General features: G+C 45.4%; 2 protein-coding genes and 1 long non-coding RNA gene across 12 annotated transcripts in view; 1 reads left to right on the top strand and 2 right to left on the bottom strand.

The window, feature by feature from the left end:
- Window positions 1-572: 572 nt before the first annotated feature.
- On the bottom strand, window positions 573-8,129 carry NME5 (NME/NM23 family member 5). Of its 5 annotated transcripts, none has more exons than XM_039382392.1 (7): window positions 8,025-8,123; window positions 6,986-7,026; window positions 6,723-6,889; window positions 4,727-4,932; window positions 4,250-4,413; window positions 3,130-3,248; window positions 573-768 (listed from the first exon to the last, which is right to left on the bottom strand). In XM_039382392.1, exons 3-7 carry the CDS (start codon window positions 6,849-6,851, stop codon window positions 703-705), a joined length of 684 nt encoding a protein of 227 aa, XP_039238326.1. In that variant the 5' UTR covers window positions 6,852-6,889; window positions 6,986-7,026; window positions 8,025-8,123; the 3' UTR covers window positions 573-702. The 5 variants fall into 5 exon arrangements, with proteins under 5 accessions (XP_039238326.1, XP_039238327.1, XP_039238328.1 ...); XM_039382393.1 differs by having other exon boundaries at window positions 7,959-8,118; XM_039382394.1 differs by lacking the exon at window positions 6,986-7,026 and having other exon boundaries at window positions 8,029-8,129.
- A 1,119-nt stretch (window positions 8,130-9,248) lies between these two features.
- On the bottom strand, window positions 9,249-14,863 carry LOC113995675. Its single transcript, XR_003543492.2, has 3 exons — window positions 14,090-14,863; window positions 11,672-11,858; window positions 9,249-11,281 (listed from the first exon to the last, which is right to left on the bottom strand). It is a non-coding gene; the product is annotated as an uncharacterized LOC113995675 (long non-coding RNA).
- An 875-nt stretch (window positions 14,864-15,738) lies between these two features.
- HNRNPAB (heterogeneous nuclear ribonucleoprotein A/B) overlaps window positions 15,739-17,242 on the top strand; it is a 29,312-nt gene continuing 27,808 nt past the window's right edge. For 3 of the 6 annotated variants that reach the window (XM_027735872.2, XM_039382391.1, XM_027735882.2), the window contains exons 1-2: window positions 15,739-15,908; window positions 16,023-16,316. In XM_027735872.2, coding sequence (XP_027591673.1) covers window positions 16,060-16,316 — 257 coding nt within the window. In that variant the 5' untranslated portion in view covers window positions 15,739-15,908; window positions 16,023-16,059. The remainder of the gene's footprint in view (window positions 15,909-16,022; window positions 16,317-17,242) is intronic. The other 3 variants (XM_027735911.2, XM_027735902.2, XM_027735921.2) reach the window with 3 other exon arrangements.

Genomic DNA, 17,242 nt, shown 5'->3' on the forward strand with positions numbered 1-17,242 from the left:
AAGCACTTTGCTTGCAAAAAAATGTTGGAAGATAACCTTAGTCCTTGACTAAAATACATCTTCTTGGGACTTGTAATGGAAATCAAAGACTGATTTATAATCACTGTGCCTTTTGCCATCGAGATGGGAAAGGTGCATTCAACGTACCTTCAACTTACATTCTGACAAAATAAATCATCTTCAAGAGTAACCTTAGCTCGGTGACATAATCAGCAATTAAAATTCCCAAGTTGCTAATATGCCTCTAGTAATTGCTTTCTATGTTACATCCAAGTACCTCCCTTCACAACTGAATTCCTCTCTGCTAAAAAACCACTCCTGGTTTCACAAAGCACAGGCCAGGTGGGTGTCATTTGGGAATCCACACTGGTGTAAATAATTTTGTTCTCCCCACACCAAGAAAAATGGGGAAAACAGCAGTAAGTCACACCTGCTGAGAATGTTGTCTTTTTCTAATCACCCAATGCCATACATTTATCATGTAATTCTACATTCACTTCATCAATAGAGAAGCCACTAGAGCTACTTCATCCTGGTTAAGTGCAAGGTTATTTATTTCATGAAGACACAAGTAGTTACGATAAATGCATTTATTTCAGATAATATTGGTTACACAGTCAATGGACACGCTGACAATATACATCTGTAGCTTGAAATGCCTGACATGGTTTCCACTGAGCCCTCACCCCTCGATGCTCCTCCTCAGAGATGAAATTGTAGTTTAGGTTTATTAGGATTGTGTTCAATCAACCAGTCAGCAAGCCAAATCTGTGGACAAAACCCACAAATGTTGTCAGTTTTCTGTTGTTTTCTACTAAATGTATGGGAGAATATTAAAAGCATTATTTGAAACCTCTGCTACAGATACTCTCCTACTGTGCTGCAAAATTAAGACCTTCCAGAAAAAAATGGACATACAGATAACCTGCTTTTTCAAAATATTCTTTTAAATGTTCACAACTTATATTGCTTTTGAACAATTCACGCTGACCTTTAGAAGACAACTCTTCCTGGCAGTGTTTATCTTTTTGTAATTGTAAGAACATTTGAGCCATATTTCAAATAATCCAGCCAGCTCTGCTTTGGAATGAGGCTGCATAAGACACATGAAACTGCTTAATGAAATATTACTCCTGACAACACTTAGAGATACCTCATCTAGTAATCATTCATTCAAAGTGCCAGCCTTCTGCACTCAAATCACTTTATAATACCTAAAACTTAAAACCAAAACGTGGTTACTTTTTGAAATTCATCTTGTAAGTTTTCCAGCGTGTTGTACTTGAATAAGAATGTGGGAGGCAGGAATGCTGTGAGTCCCAACTCCATCTGCCAGTCTGGGCCTGGCCTTAGGCAAATTAACCTTTTGCCTCGATTTCTCCACTTGTAAAGCAAAGTTTTTAACACATCCTTATTTACTTCACAGGGCTGTTGACGATTAGTTTCTGGAATGCTGAGTACAACAAACTTCATACCACACTGTGAAGTGAAAGAACTGGTGGAATGGCAAACGAGGGAGGTCAGTAACACTCTCCCTTTATCACCACGTGCAAAAAGGTTGGTTTGCAAAGGGAGAGCCAACAAGCTGAGCACCAGGACAGGTTAGTCAGAACAGCAGAGGAACAGTAAGAACACAAGACAGAAATGGAAAACAAACAAATAAAAAAATCTCAAAACACAAAAGCCCTTAGAAAAGCCACTTTGGGGAAAAAAAAATTAAAATAATTTGAACCAAATTAAATTTATCCTGTGTTACTTAAAGAATTGGCTGAGACAACCTCTGTACTGCCAGTAAGAATTTCTGACTGCACAGACAGTTTCTGATGCCATCTTCAAGAAGAAAGGAAAGAAGGAAAAAAAAAAAAGGACACTGGAAAAACTCAAAACATTCCATTAACAAAACATTCCATTCCCTCCCTGTGAGTCACCTACCAGGTAACAAACAGAAAAGCAACAGGCAACATATATTTCTGAAGCAGTATCAAATCGTTTTCCTGCTGTTACAAGTTCACAGACATTGTGGACGGCCAAGAAAGTGCGAATATAATGTTTTTAGCAAAGCTATTGACACTGCTTCATACAGCTTTCATATAAGCAAAGAAGGAAAGCATTGCCTCGATTAAGTTACTATTAGATACCTCATAATTGACTAGGAAATTGTGCTAAGAATGCAGATTAAATGAAACCCAAAACAATGAGTTAAAATAATGGGACTTGTAACAAGAAAAAAATCAGTTTTTAATACAGTGAAGACATGACTGAAGGGAAAGAAGATGGTAATATTCTTCAAATATGCAGTTGGAAGCTGCAAAAAAAGGAGATGATACATTGTCTCCAGTGTCTTCTGGGGATAGTAAAAGGGGGGAAAGAAAGTAATGGGCTCAAAATTGGAGCCCAGGAGATTTAGGCTATCTTTTAGTGAAAGCTTTTAACTAAGTATAGTTAAGCACTGAAACAGATTGCCCAGGGAGACTGTAGATTCTCCATCATTTGGGGTGCTAAAAAACAGGCCAGAGTTAGATACAACTGGTCTGGCCTTTGGGCAAAGGCATAGACTTCATCTCTGTTTTCGAGATTTCTATGGCAACAGTGCCAGGCATACAGATAAAGTAAACAGGTTATAAAGTTGGAACAATTCAAAGTGCGTTTAATTTGACCTCATGTATATCACATGTTCACAGAAACACCCCAAGTCATTTTTCAGGCTTTTTTTCTGGAAATGTATCTTTTAGAAAAATGTAATGTTGATTATAAACCTGATAAGGATCTAAAATCCACCACAACTGGCATCAAGTTGCCACATGGATTAATTATCTGCATGCTTAAAGAAGTAGTAGTGTGAACTAGTACTAGTAGAGCTTTAAAAATACAAAAACACATTTACCCTATTTTTCCCGATGAAAGCAAGCTCATTTCGTTTGGGGACTGAAAACACACCCTTGTTTCATCTCTAACAAACAAATCAACCTCTTGAAACCAAATGTTATTTGACTAGCTCATTAGCTGGTAGCTAAAACAGCACAGCTCTTCAGCTCTTCAGCAACAGAGTAGTTTTCCTACGTACAGGGACTTAGTAAACACAGAGTAAACGTATCCCAAAGCTTATCCCAAAGCTTCCACTGTACCTACCATTGGGTCTGCTGGCTTCTTTTTGCACAGGGCAGTGAGCCCAGCCAGCAATGTTGGCTTCACATACAGGTTCAAGTAATCCCTTGCTCTTTGTCCAGTGGGAACTGGCTCCAGGATCGCTGGGAAGAGTAACCACAGGTGTTAGAAAGCAGCTTGTGGAGTGATTAAAACTGTTGCTCTTTCAAAGTTTGTTTATAGGTGAGCTGCTCTTCTCCTTAACAAGTTAATAATACATCATGGGGTTTATAGCTTCTCCCACAACAAACTGCAAAGAAACTCCCTAAACCTCTTTACAATGTCCCTGAGGTAATGTTACTAATTATAGTCTATTATGGAAAAGGAGGAAATCCCATCATCCGGGGAAAACCTGTATGCCTGAAGAGAAACAATATATCCCATGTTTAGCACTTTCTTCTGGCAGTGTGAAGGTGCTTTCTAAAGACCCTAAAGATCCCACCTTTAGCCCTGCTTTGTTGTCAGGGTGAGAAGAGACATAGCTTGCACTGGGTAAGGTTTGGAGGGAAGTGCAACATCTTCTGTTAAATTCACTGATCTGCTTGACAAAAGCTGACACGTTTTTCTAGCTGTTGCACTTGCATCATTCTGTCAAAGAGCAAAGCCTGTTACAAACAAGAGATCCTCTCCCAGCCCTTCCAGGTTCTAAGGCCCCTTTCTCTGGCACTTAACTTTAGAATTGCACTGTCATGTGAGCATCCAGCTGTTTTTGAACAGGAATTACTCAGCCTGAGCCCAAGAAGAGAGTCAGCTGAGAATTCTCAAGCCAATAGGAGTCTCCGGGGCTGCCAGTGCCAGAAACACTTGGAGTGTAACAGCTTCCCATTTCCTCTCATTTACCAGCTTTGTCTGCTCCAGTTCTCTGAGCACAGAGTTTGAAAAGTGGAAGCAATCTGTGTAACTGTATTGGCTCTTCAGACAGATTTGGTAGCCTTTCATAGAAGTACCAGCTTATACATAAAGGGACCCACAAACAGCAAACAAACCCAACCTCTTCTAAATCAATTGTATCTGGAGTCTGGGCAGAAACAAGTAATACCAGGGAAGAACAGGAAAGGAATTTATCCTCCCCAAGACTGGCAATGTATCAACTGAACCATTTTACCTTCTGGAAACATGAATCGAATCTCTCTCTCTGCTGAGGAAACGCTGAGACTGCCATGAAGCCCATTCCTCAGCTCATCAGTCCCATAGAGTGCTCTTAAGCTAAAAACCAAGAAAAATAACTGCTTGGAGGGCAACTGCAAATCCCTTCCAGGTCTCTGGAGTCTGAGAGCACAGAAAAGCAATATATATGGACTAATTAACAGGACACAGGCTTGATTTTTTTTTAAACATAGGAAGTAGCTACCTAAAACTTCTGTTCAAGCACTCATCATTCCCTATAAGAGAGGTGAACTCTACATAATAAAAAACAAAGGTGAAAAGCTGCTACACAAAAGTACAAAAGTGAAGAGACAAGAAGCCACTCCAAATCTGTGTCTGTACTGTAAAAAAACAAAAAAGAAAAGGAGGAATTCTGGTCTCAATTAAGAGAATGACAAAGTCCTGCTGACTTCCCCAAGGCCAGTCAGTGAGTTACCTGTGAGGGTGAGTTATCCTAGCTCTCAGGCTGTTGGATGGTCCAAGCAATTCCTTCCAGTGTGAGATTGCACAATGTCTGGCAAGAACCATAGCAACTAAAGGGCCAGAACTCATATAGGCTGTTAAATTAGGAAAAAACACTTTCCCAAACTGGTCTGCATAGAAGTTGCTACATTGCTCTGGGCTTAACTGGAGCCTTCGTTTCTATAAAGTGTAAAAGACAAAAAAAAGAATTAAAAAATCTTGGTACATTAAAAGACTTTAGAGCATTAAAAGACCTCAGAGAGGATACAGTCCTCTGCTGCAGCCATGTCTTCGAGTGTAGAACACAGAGCAACTTCCAAGCCTAATCTGATTCTCCCAGATCTGATTCTCTTTGAGATACAGAGTAACAAAGAGTAAGACTTGTCCAACTTAATTAAGCAAACAGGCCATCTGAGTAAGATGTGATTTTAGCCCAGGCAAACTACAGCATTTTCTAACTGCTGGATGACAGTCAGGGCATTGTACAGAAAAAGTGAAGAGTGTTACAAGGGCAGGATTTCATTATTCAGCTGCTCAAGCACAATGTTCTACTTTTAAACAAGTTTCTCTCCAGCCCCCACTGTTAATTATGCAATTGTTCTATTTTTCATTCAGTACTCATGCTTTGTCACTCTCCCAGTAGCTGCCTCGGCTGTAGGTGGCCAGGATCAGGACAACTCTGGGAGGTTATCAGAAAGCACAGGGCAGTCAAGAAAAAAATTTTAAAGTGCATTCTTTGAGCTCAAACTTACACAACAGAAGAGTACCATAAATTCAGAGTCCTAATAATTTTGGTGTCAAAAGCCATCGGAGACATCAGAAGACCCCATTAACATATTAGAATTAAATAAATAAATAAATAAATAAATAAATAAATAAATAAAATCTAATTTGTTTCATCTTCTGATACATACCATATCAATAGAATCATGGAATGGTTTGGGTTGGAAGTGGCCTTAAAAATCATCTGGTTCCAACTTCTCTGCCACGGGCAGGGACACCTTCCACTAGCCCAGGTTGCTCCAAGCCCCATCTAACCTGGTCTTGGACACTTCCACGGATGGGGCAGCCACAGCTTCTCTGGGCAACCTGTGCCAGAGTTTCACCACCCTCACAGGGAAAAATTTCCTCCCAACATCCCATCTTTCAGTGTGAAGCCATTCCCCCTTGCACTGTCCCTGCAGGCCCTTGTCCCAGGTCCCTCTCCAGCTCTCCTGGAGCCCCTTTAGGCTCTGGAAGGGTCTCTAAGGTCCCCCCCGGCTGAACACCCCCAGCTCTCTCAGTCTGTCTGCAAAGCAGAGACGCCCCAGCCCACGGAGCATCTTCGTGACTTCCTCTGGAGTGCCTCCAACAGGTCCATAAATAAATAAATGCAAATAATAAACACAAATAAATAAAAGAACCAGAAAGGTACCAAAAACCCCCACCCGAAACAAGGGGGCGGAGCCCCCGCCGCCCTCAGGCGCGAGCGCACAGCGCCCCCCAGCGGCCAACCCGCCGGGTACATTTACATATTCATAAACTCTATTTAAATAATCATGAAGCCAATTTACTCTAAAACCAGCGGAAACCAAAAAGAAGTCAGACTGCAACAGGCCAGCTATCGAATTCAATTAATTTCTACTATCCCCCTGCCTGCTGCACAAAACCTCCTGAGACCAGAATGATGTGCTCTCCAAAGAGTTACTTCAGAGAGTCCACACATCTGCTCCAGGCGTTTGCTAAATCTTTTATTAACCAAGTCAGTGTTTTCCTGTGGTCAGCAAAACAGTTGGTCTGCTCTGTTCCATCCCATGCACCAAAAAAAGGTCTCCTTACAGAATCTGGCAGCGATGCTTGATGACATGTAAAGTATAAACTGATTTTTGGACACACAAGCTTTTAGTTACTGGTTTGATTGCTGAAAGTTAAAATAAATATCGTCCTGACTAATAAGCTGTAGTTGTTTTCTCTGGAGCACAGCCTGTTACCTGAACGATCGTGAATCCTGATCGGAGAATGATATCCTCTATTTCTTCTTCTTTATGAATGACATCAGGTTTGATGATAGCTAGAGTCTTTTCCACATAAATCTGAGGTTCAGGCATTAACACCTCCATCTTGGCTTCTAAATTAGAATTCACGTGGCCCTTTTGTCCTGCAATGACACCACGACATTTGGAGTTTGTCTACTGCACAGTCCCCTGCGGTGACATCCACCATGTACTCCGGGAACAGACAGGGACACCCCCACCTCACAAAATCCATAAGATGTTCTCTGGACTGGTCAGCGCCCTGCAGTTCACATTCCCATTTTCAGTGCAGCAGCATTTTGTGGAAAACAAGGAAAAGATTTAATGTTGTTCTTCACTAACTCGGACAGTGTATGAGGAAAGAGAAGCATTATCACACACCTTGCTGAGTGCAGGAGCGAGCCAGGCTTGCGGGCTCACTGCATTCCCACACCCTCCATCCACCAACCCTGGGCTCCTCCAAATCCCAAATCTGTATTCTCATGCATGAAGCTGGGGAGCTGGTCCATCTCTGAACCTCAGGGTATTTCTCAATCATTATTTAATTGCTGTATTTATGGGCTCAAGACAAAGTGCCAGTTTTCTCACTGAGTGGATGCATTGGCAAGCCCAGAGCACAGAACTGTGTCAGGAACGGGGGAACTATTTTCAGGGTTTCCTACAGACTTGTGACCACTTGTGACCTTCTTCTCATCAAGAATGGTGTGGGTGGGAAGGGACCTTAAAGATCATCTCGTTCCACCCCCTACCATGGGCAGGGACACCTTCCACCAGCCCAGGTTGCTCCAAGCCCTGTCCAACCTGGCCTTGGACACTTCCAGGGATGGGGCAGCCACAGCTTCTCTGGGCAACCTGTGCCACGGCCTCCCCACCCTCACAGGGAGGAATTTCCTCCCAATATTCCATCTAACCCTGCCGTCTGTCAGTGTGAAGCCATTCCCCCTTGCACTGTCCCTGCAGGCCCTTGTCCCAGGTACCTCTCCAGCTCTCTTGGAGCCCCTTTAGACACTGGAGCCTTCTCTTCTCCAGGCTGAACACTTCCAGCTCCCTCAGCCTTTTGAAGCGAATTTAAACAGCAGGATGCTGTGGGGGATCGTGTCCAACCCTCACAGGAACGCACACAACGACACCTGCAGCGCTTCCCTCGCCCACCGCCCGCTCAGCCCCACGCTCCCCATCCGCCCTGGAGCAGACCCGGGCACGCAGCACCGGCCTGGCCGTCTCCCCGCTGCAACAGTCGCACGTAACCGCTCCGTTCACCTGCCTCAGGACCGGGATGGGCTTTCCCAACCCTCTATTCCTGGGGGATTCCCGGCGATCCCGGCCCGCCGTTGCCAGGCGATGGCGGGGCGGGCGCGGGACACAAGATGGCGCCCGCGGGCCTCGGCCGCGCGCGGGGCGGGGCGGGACGAAGATGGCGGCGGGAGCGGCGCGGTGATGGCGGCTGGAGGCGGAGCGGCCCGCACGGGCCGGGAAAGCCGCGGGTCGCGGGCTTACAACCGGCGGCCACAGCTGCCTCGGGAAGGGCTCCCCATGTCGTGCGGGAGTACCGTGACTGGAGGGGACTCCCAGAAAAAACGGCATTTCTCCGTGACAATAAAAGCTTTATGTCAGTTTTACCGCAGGCTTACAACCGCTGAGGGAGGGGATGAGGTCACAGCGAACGCTCGTGAAGTAACGCGATTTATCGGGCGGGGGAAGAACACGCATAGAAGGCCTTTGCAGGTTATTTATCGGTGTTTGTGGAGGTTTCCTGTTTAGGTTCCTGCCCAGCAGCAGCGGGTGCGGGAGCTCACGGCGCACAGCCTCCGGCACACCCGGCCACTGACCCGCCTGCACAGCTCTCTAATGGTGTTCTTCAGCACTGTTATTGAATTACAGTGTCTATCCGGTGCCACTTAACTCTTACGAGAAAAACAAACATATAACGAGTAGGAAACAGTTTTCTGCATTAAGCCATGATGAGCTGCGCCTTAAGCAGAGCTGGGGAGCCACCATTCCCTGGGGGTTTATCGCAGATTTTGCATCATCGCCCCAATACATTTGCTCTCTGCACACTCCCTGTTTCCTCAGCTCTCTGGGGTCTCAGCTGGGAGCAATTACAGCACAGCCATGGTCCATCCAACATAATCCTTTGTGCCACAGCCCGGGCAGTGGCCGGGAAGTTGAGGCGTTGGGTCTCCGGTGTCGCCTCCGTCCCTGTTTACCCCGAGCTCCCGGGATGGAGCCCGGCCAGCTGGCCCCACGCTATCGGGGCGTGGGCCGGAGAGCAGCACCGATAACCCCTGAGCTGGCTCTGTCACCCTGCTCTCAAAAACCGTGCGATCCGAGGTGCTCTGGAGATCTCGGGCCCACTGGTGAGTTCAGCCAAAACTGCGCTTGAACCCTTGGGGTGACACTGACAGAGGGACGGAAAGAAAACACAGGAATATAAACATTATTTTTTTAATGAAATCAGACCAAAAGTAGATGCAAAGGAGGAAAGACAAAAAAGCCCCCCTACTTGGAGCCATAGATGCTGACACTGTGTGCCCTCGTTAGCTGAGGAAATAGCAAATTTACTGCACAAGCTGGTTTTAGTGTAAGAAAAATCCATTTTGTCCTAATCTTTTTTGTGAGTCATGTAAATACTGTAAACATAGAAACAAGAAACAAAACAATGCAATTATTTCCTCTCAGCCAGTTTGAGATATGCTTAGAAACCAAAGATTGAAGTTATTATTCACATACCCTAAAAAAATGAAGGTTCCAAATGCCTTAGACTGAGTAGTTCAGATACAGGCTTTCCTTCACCGACATAGGCACATAGCATTTTTTAATTAACAGAAATACCTTATGCAGTGTTTCATTTGAAGACAGCGTAAACACTCCAGCTACAGAGAGATAATGGATAAACATGTTTTATTTTTTTAAAAAAATGCTGATAGAAAGAGTTCACCAGTTTTTTAGTTTAGTTCAGAATTAATTCAGCAAGAGTTGTTCCTTTTCAGTGAGCTCAAGTCTGACAGCCCTAGCTTAAATTTAGCAGTTAAAGTCTTCCTCAGCTGCATGAACACTTCAGAATTATTACATAAGAAATGTTAGATTTAATATCCATATAGAACAGTTAACATGAATCCCTTGCAATTTCTTTATTGCGCGCATTTATTTTTTTTTACAGTTAACCGAGTCAAAAAACCCCCAAACATCTTTCTGTGCATCCTTAGAGGCTGCAGTTTGACTGGGAGCAGAGTCCTGTGCACTTCTCTCCTCTCCACAGGCCCTGGGGCTGTGTCAGAATTTCTCCTGCTCGCTGTTTCCAGAAGCATTTCTGGAGGGCGGAGAGTGTCTAATTTTAGTTCTCGGAGAATCCTCCGCTCTCCAATGGGCGAGCGGCTGCATCTGGAGCTGCAGCCAATTACCCGGGGTTTCCTCCTGCTACACTTCCCACGATGGTTTAATAATGCAGACGTACAAATTTAAAGTGGCCCCACACATTAAGAGAAAATCATGTGTTCCCCGACAAAGACACATCTTTTTGCACCAGCAGAACCTTAAAGCTTTCTTTGAAAGCCTTGGATGCCATAAACCTGTCCTTAAAACTCTGTGTTAATAAATTATGTTTACTGTCTTTATAGTGCTTGAAAAAATACTTCTGATAACTGAAAGGCTGGTCTGAAGCATCTTCCCTAACTTCTGGAGGTCAGGGATGTGGTTTTAAGAAAAGAAAAAAAACAAACAAAAAAACCAAAAGTAAAATTATAATTACAATGCAATGAACCTTTGCAGTTCTGAATACTCTGGGCATAGCTTGGCTGCTGTATCTTATCTGTTAAGCGGTTTAACAAGCCTTAGTTGTCTCACTTATTTTTAGCTGGCATGGAATATAACAACATGGAAAGATTGTGGGCTGCAGGTGCATTTAAATCCTAGCAACAACAGATAAATAACTTTTTCAGGAAAACTATTATTTCAGAGCTTTGTACTGCAAGAAGGTGCAGAGCAGAAACTAACGTCTTGTAGATTGTTAAAAAAGAAAGAAAAACAGAATGATGAAAATAACAGAGTGAAGAAAAGCTAAAGAAATAATACCAACTAGTAGCATTGATTAAAAATGAACCTCGCACATCTTTTAGCTTTATTTGCATTTTGATGTTAAGTACAGAAATGTTTGCTTCAGCAGCAATGTCCTAACTATACATTTACCACACACAACTTTCATTAACCACTGACTCCTTTGTCCTTTCTTTTCATGATGAACTGTCATACCTACCCACAGAACCAGCTTACCTTCCCCACTTGCTTCATCCATGCTTGCTCTTGCAGTGCAAAGTGTCTCTGACGGAAATCCTGTGATCGAGCCAACTTCCTCTCCTGCACGCCTGCTCTCTCCTCCATTTCTGCCTCCTCACAGCTAAACAATTCTCCTTCTGCAGCTCCTCTGCACTCCTGTAATCCTACTGAGCTTTCCATTGCTGCTGATTAACCCTTGTCAGGCCTTCCTTTCTGCTGTCCTCTGCTTGTTATCTCACCATTTTCTTTAAAGATAAAAGTAATAAGTTAGTCTCTTGCTGCTTCCTCTGTCTGCAAGTCTCTAAGTGGCAATAACAAAAGCTTATCTACACGTCTTCTGGAACTCCATCACTTGCCTCGTTAACTTCACTCTATATCATTTCCTGATCTTTCCAACACCTACTCCTTCATTTGCTCACAGCTTTACTTGTTCAGTCTGCTCTGACCCCCAGCACTCACACAGATATGCTTGTCTCTTTACCTTAAAAAAAAAAAAAGTTCCCTTCAAACTTGGTTTTGCTTCCTCTCATCATCTGAAAGCTTCTCAATCCATCTTAAACCACACTCATTTGCCCTTCATTCGCATTTAGCGTACCTAGATCGTGTCATAGCTTAGTTTGTGCAGTTATTCTCACCTATTTCAGCTGGTTCATCTTGGCTTGTCAGTCCTTCCTCTTGTGTTTCTTTCCCTTTTCTGCAGTGGTGAGTGCCATTTTTGACTCTCCTCCCTTCTCTCCAAGCTCACATCCCAATGGCAAGTGTAGGTGGGATTGCCTCTCAACACTGCCTTCCAACTTCAGGTGTCTCCGTTGCAATTCAAATCTGGGTAATGAGAGTGTGTTAGACAAACCATCTGCCTGAAACTCAACCCCTTTTCACTGAGTGATTTTACAGCCAACTGAGGAAAGGAGTGGGAACCTTACAAATGTGGTTTGGGCTCAGATTGCTTTGAACTGCTGGGGAAGAGTCAGCCAAGACATGGTCTTTGTTATTCATTGACGTGACTGGGGATTGTGCTCGAGCCTCTCCTCATCTCAGTTATTGATGACAACCTTTTCTCTGGCCTCAGCAGATAAAGCATTTGCTTCCATTCAGAAAGCCCTGCAAGGCCTTTTCCTTAGTTATGCAGTAACTATGTTAGTTTCCCACACCTTTCCAAAGAGAGGGGTCTCTATCACACACAAACCTGTTATTCTTCAGTTCCAAGCTCATTCGTGCACTGATCTGGTTCTAGGTACCTTTTGTTTCACTCTGTAAAGGCATCTTCTGTGTCCTGGCCCTACAACTGAATTCCACTACTGTCCTTTCAAGTAAACACCTTCCTGCTTTATCCCACGTTGTTGCTCAGGATGAGCTCCTGTTGAACACCTGTAGAGGTTGGCACTGACAATTTGTTTCCTATAAAGCTCCTCCTCATCTGTATACAGACATTCTGTACAGATACTGCATATTGATATTAGGCTTCTCCCTAAACTTTTGGATCAGAAACACTTGCAGGCATTTGCTGCTTCATTGTTCTACATAATGTTTAACATAATACTGGCTTGGATTACCCCTGAGGCCTCTAAGCTCAGGGATAAGTACCCAGTGTGATCCCATCCATGATGAAGAAATGAGTGTATGAATAAACCAATAAAAATATTTTATCTAATGAATTACAAGAGGCAATCAGTTTAAAAAGGCTTTTTTTTTAAAGTCAGTGCCTCCTCAAGGGCATCTTCTCTTCATCTCAGTTCTATGTTGCATAAGGAATCTTTTTTGCCATTCTTATTTTTAGCACTTACCTTCAGCCCTACCACTGGGGTTACTTGCATAGTTATTATTATTAATAAAATGTATTTATTTATGCTGTGTAAAGACTAAGACAGAAGCTTTCTGTAGCATCTGTAATTGGTATAGAACAGGCAGTTTGTGACCTGAGATGCTTACAATTAATTTAGACAAGACAGACATAGGGATAAATTACACCAAGATTCAAGGCAGTGAATGATGTTTTCTCTCTTTTTTTTTTTTTTTAAAGAAGAGGGGACCTAGAAAAATCAACACAATGGAAATAGTGGGAAAATGGAGAGGATGAAGGGAAGGAGGCGATGAAGACAGGTATGGCACAAAACTGGTATGAACAGTTTTCAAGGCAGGGCTTGGCATACACTGCAAGTTTGATAGAATGGCAAAATTAGGCCTAAGATCAGAAAGTCCATATGCAAGTAAAATTCAATTGAAATTCAGGCATTACCATGAATAGTAATTACAGGATTAAAAAATGGCAAACAGTGATAGTTTTTTTTTTTCTCAGTGGTAAATGTGTCAGGTAAGGAGAATTACCACCCAAGAAGGTATGTGTGTACTTTTCTTTGATTAACCGCAGGCTTTGAGTGGGGAGTGAAATGCAAGACCAAAACCCAAGTCACAGCCCAGAGGAATTTTTTAAAATTACTTGTGGCATGATGGGGCCTGGTGAGAAAAATTATAACCATAACAACCCATAATCTCAAGTTTCTCAGTCTACCATGTCTAGATGACATGTAAAGAATGACTTCGTTAGTTGGGCCAGGCACAGTTTTCAAACCAGGCTGCTTAGCCAGTCTACAACCACACTGTTATCCTGCTGTTAGACATGGGACACAGGAGGCATCAAACAGCTATTAAAATGGGATGTCTGGGAATCACAGAGAGCCCTGGGAGCTGCTGTTTGGAATTGCTAAAATGAGAGATTGAGATGGACCTGACCAGGAGAAATGGGCAGCTGGAAAAAACACAGCTTCAAAGAAAGCCCTGTTAAGCAGGAACAGGAAAACACTTGCCAAAGTGCCAATGGAAGGGAAAGATGAGACAGGTTCAGCAAAGCAAGAAAGAGAACTGGGGGGGAAAAAAAAGGAGAAAAGGTAAATGTATGGAAGAGTCCAAATGAGATGTCAATCATTCACATCCTTAGCAAGACTCTGTGAAATACAAAGCAGAGGTTATGGGCAGTGAATCTTCCAAGAAAATGAAGTAATAAATATATCATGAAAAGCACTCAGGTTATATCCATCAGCTGAGCCTAAACTTACCTGACAGACCCGTGTAAACTGCTGCAATTTTCATTTTACTCTCAGATGCTGGTCTATAAACTTGTAACTTCAGGGCAGGTATATTCCTGCAGTCACCTGCCAGAACTGCATCCACAAAAACCTGCAAAAGATCAGTGGTATTCACCACTTCGTCAATGCCAGCTACAGCAACATGCAAGTATCAGTGTGGTCTGAGCTCCAGGTAATCACTTAAGCAAATGTGTGGTATTTTCCAATTAAGCAGGCTATCAGCACCATGTAAGTGAATGCAGCCAGCTGACAGACAGTGGCTGAGCTGGTTTTAATCACAAACCACACCTTTTTGGTGTAAACCTGATTGGTTTACAATCTAAGCCAAAGCTGCCTGAAGAAGTCACAAGAAGCCCTCTTGCTGGATGTGGGGTAAGCTCTTCTGAGATGGTATAACTTAGGATAAATATTTTAAGAAAAAATTATTTGCTTCTAACGTTTTATTTAAAGCTTAATACAAGAAAACTATCTAAAAATATATTCTCATAAAGATAATTATCTTTGTCAGCCAACATCTGCAACCTGTCCTGAGGACATTACAATTTTCAAGTGTACTGGTTAGGTGCTCTTTGTACTGTCTTTACTGCCCTGACCTGAGAGAACATTGTTTTATAAAGTTCAGCCTAAACTGTAATTTGTCTATGGGGTACCCTACCCTGTCAGCAGCCTATGTTGAGATAGACATGTCTGAAGTTCTGGCCTACTGTATTTAGGACAAAAAGAGCTCTAAAAGAAGGACCGCTCAGATCTCAAAACAAAGACTTAACAAAATGTATCACCACTATTTATTTTTATTCACAAGTAGCTCTGTGCACTCCTTCTGAGTTGTAACAGCACATGAAAATACCCAAGTTGAGCCACGAGACATATTTGAGAGGGTGGAGCGGGCAGTACCACGTGCACTCGTTACTACGGTAAGTTAGGTAATAATTACTACTTTTTGCCCACAAGCTAAGGACTTAACTTTTATTTTCTTTAAAGATGTGGCCGTGAGCTCTGGCTGCATACCAGAAGCCAAGCTCCGTCCCTTTGACATGGACAAACGGGACGTTAGGAGCTGTAAACTGTCCAAGAACGTGAGCTGTGGTTACAAGCTGAGTTCTGCACTTTGCAGCCCAACTTTGCCAGGGAGGCTGACATATCCCTGGGCGAAAGGAATTAAGGGCTGGGCACGTGCTCGGCGCTCCGGCTCCCGCAGTTATGTAATATCCAACCTAAGTTTAAAAAAAAAAAAAAAAACAACACCAAACTCCGGTCCCTCTTGGGTTGCAGAACCAGCGGAGCTGGAAACACGAAGCAAAACCTTCCGTGTCCTGAAGCAACGACCGACTCCGTGCACAGAGCGCACCTCGAGCTGGAGCGGCGGGCACTGGGAGTGAGCGCAGCACTCCCCTCACAGCCGGGCGGGCACAGCGCGCCCCAAGGGCCGCGCTGGGCCCCAGTCCCCATATCCCGATCCCTATCCCGATATCCCGATCCCGCCTCGCCCGCTCTTCCCGGCCGGGTCTCTCCCACCGCCGCAGCCCAGCCAACGGCGAGCGCCGAAAGCGCTGAGTGACAGGCGGCGACGGCCAACGAGCGCGTGCCTTGTTGCGGGGTGGCGGAGGCTCCGGCGCTATAAAGGCGGCCACGCGTCGAGGGCCTGGGCCCGAGTACGTGTCTGAGGGGGAGGCGGCGGTGGCGGCGCGGCCGGAGCGGAGCAGCCGCGGGCAGCGCGATCGGCTCCAGCGCCGGGGCGCTTTTAATCGGACTCCGGACGGCCCGGGTTTTATCGGGAGCGGGTTTTAAAGTGAGTACCGAGCGGGATGGCGGCGGCGGAAAGGGGGAGGGGTGTGAGCGGACCGGATCAGACCGGCCCGGCCGGGGAGGAGCCGCCGCGCTGACCCGCGCTCGTCTCTCGCAGGAGCCTCTCGTCCCTCTCCCTCAGCGGACGGGGCACCATGTCCGAAGCGGAGCAGCAGCTGGCGGCCGGCGCCACCCAGAACGGGCACGAAGCGGCCGAGAGCGCCGGGGAGCAGCAGGCCGAGAGCGGCGCGGCCCCGGCAGCAGCAGCAGCGGCGGCGGCGGGGGCAGCGGGAGCGGCATCGGCGGCGGCGGCGGGAGCCGGGCCGGCGGCGGGCACGGCGGGCACGGCCGCCAGCCAGAACGGGGCCGAGGGCGACCAGATCAACGCCAGCAAGAACGAGGAGGACGCGGGGTAAGCGCGGGCGCCGTGCGCGGCCCGGCGGGCCCGGCAGCGCCCCCGGCCCCGCGGGGAGGGCGGCGGGAGCGGCCCCGCCGAGCCGGGGCCCTGCAGCACCAGCGCTTCCTTTGTTCTGGCGCTGCCTTTTGTTGGCGCCATGTGGCGGCTGGGGGAGGGGCGCCGAGCGGGGCTGGTGCCGTCTCACGCTGTAAAATGGAAGGGGATTTACCTCTCCCGCGTTTTTCCTCAGCCTTTTCCTCCCGAGCGAAAGGGGCGGATGGAAGGAGTTGCTTTGTGTTGCAGGGGGGGCTGGTTGAAACTTTCTGGGGATCGCATGACCGGCGTCGATGTAAATGCGAACGTGTTTTGTGTAACGCGCATAAAAAAAATAATCCTGGCTTTGGAAGGCGGTCGGGGTAAGCCAAGTATTTTATAAAAGAAGTAAAGGGAAAACGGGGACGATGGAGACGGTGCGCGGTGTGTTCAAACCAGTAAGAGCGATTTTGGTGTGCTACTTTGCAGCATTGTCAGAAAACGGCTTATGTCTTGCAAGTGATTTCTGGAGGAGTCAGAGTGGTTTCGCTGTGTTTTGGTCGAGGCATCCTTGTGTACAAAAGAGGAATTTCTTTGCTATCATAGTTTGTAAATATACGTACTTGACTTGCAGAGGACCTGCCTGTTTTCTCAGGCGGGTCTTTGTCATTCAGGCTACCCTACGTATTTAATTGGAACTCCCTTTGTTATCACCGAGCCCTGGACCAGAGGGTCAGATCCCTCAGGTCAAACAGAGAGCTGAAGCCAGTGTAATAGGTTTGGGCTGTAAAGGAACGAATAAGACTTGCCCAAGCTTCCTACAAGCTGGGGCCGGATGTACCTTTTGCAGACATTGGAAGAATTAAAAACCAGGCCTTCCAGCCGCGTGTGAATTTTCCTTTTACTGT

The sequence above is a fragment of the Pipra filicauda genome, unplaced genomic scaffold (assembly GCF_003945595.2).
Source record: "Pipra filicauda isolate LSUMZ 115617 unplaced genomic scaffold, ASM394559v2 scaffold267_size1258537_pilon, whole genome shotgun sequence".
Taxonomy (NCBI): Eukaryota; Metazoa; Chordata; class Aves; order Passeriformes; family Pipridae; genus Pipra; species Pipra filicauda.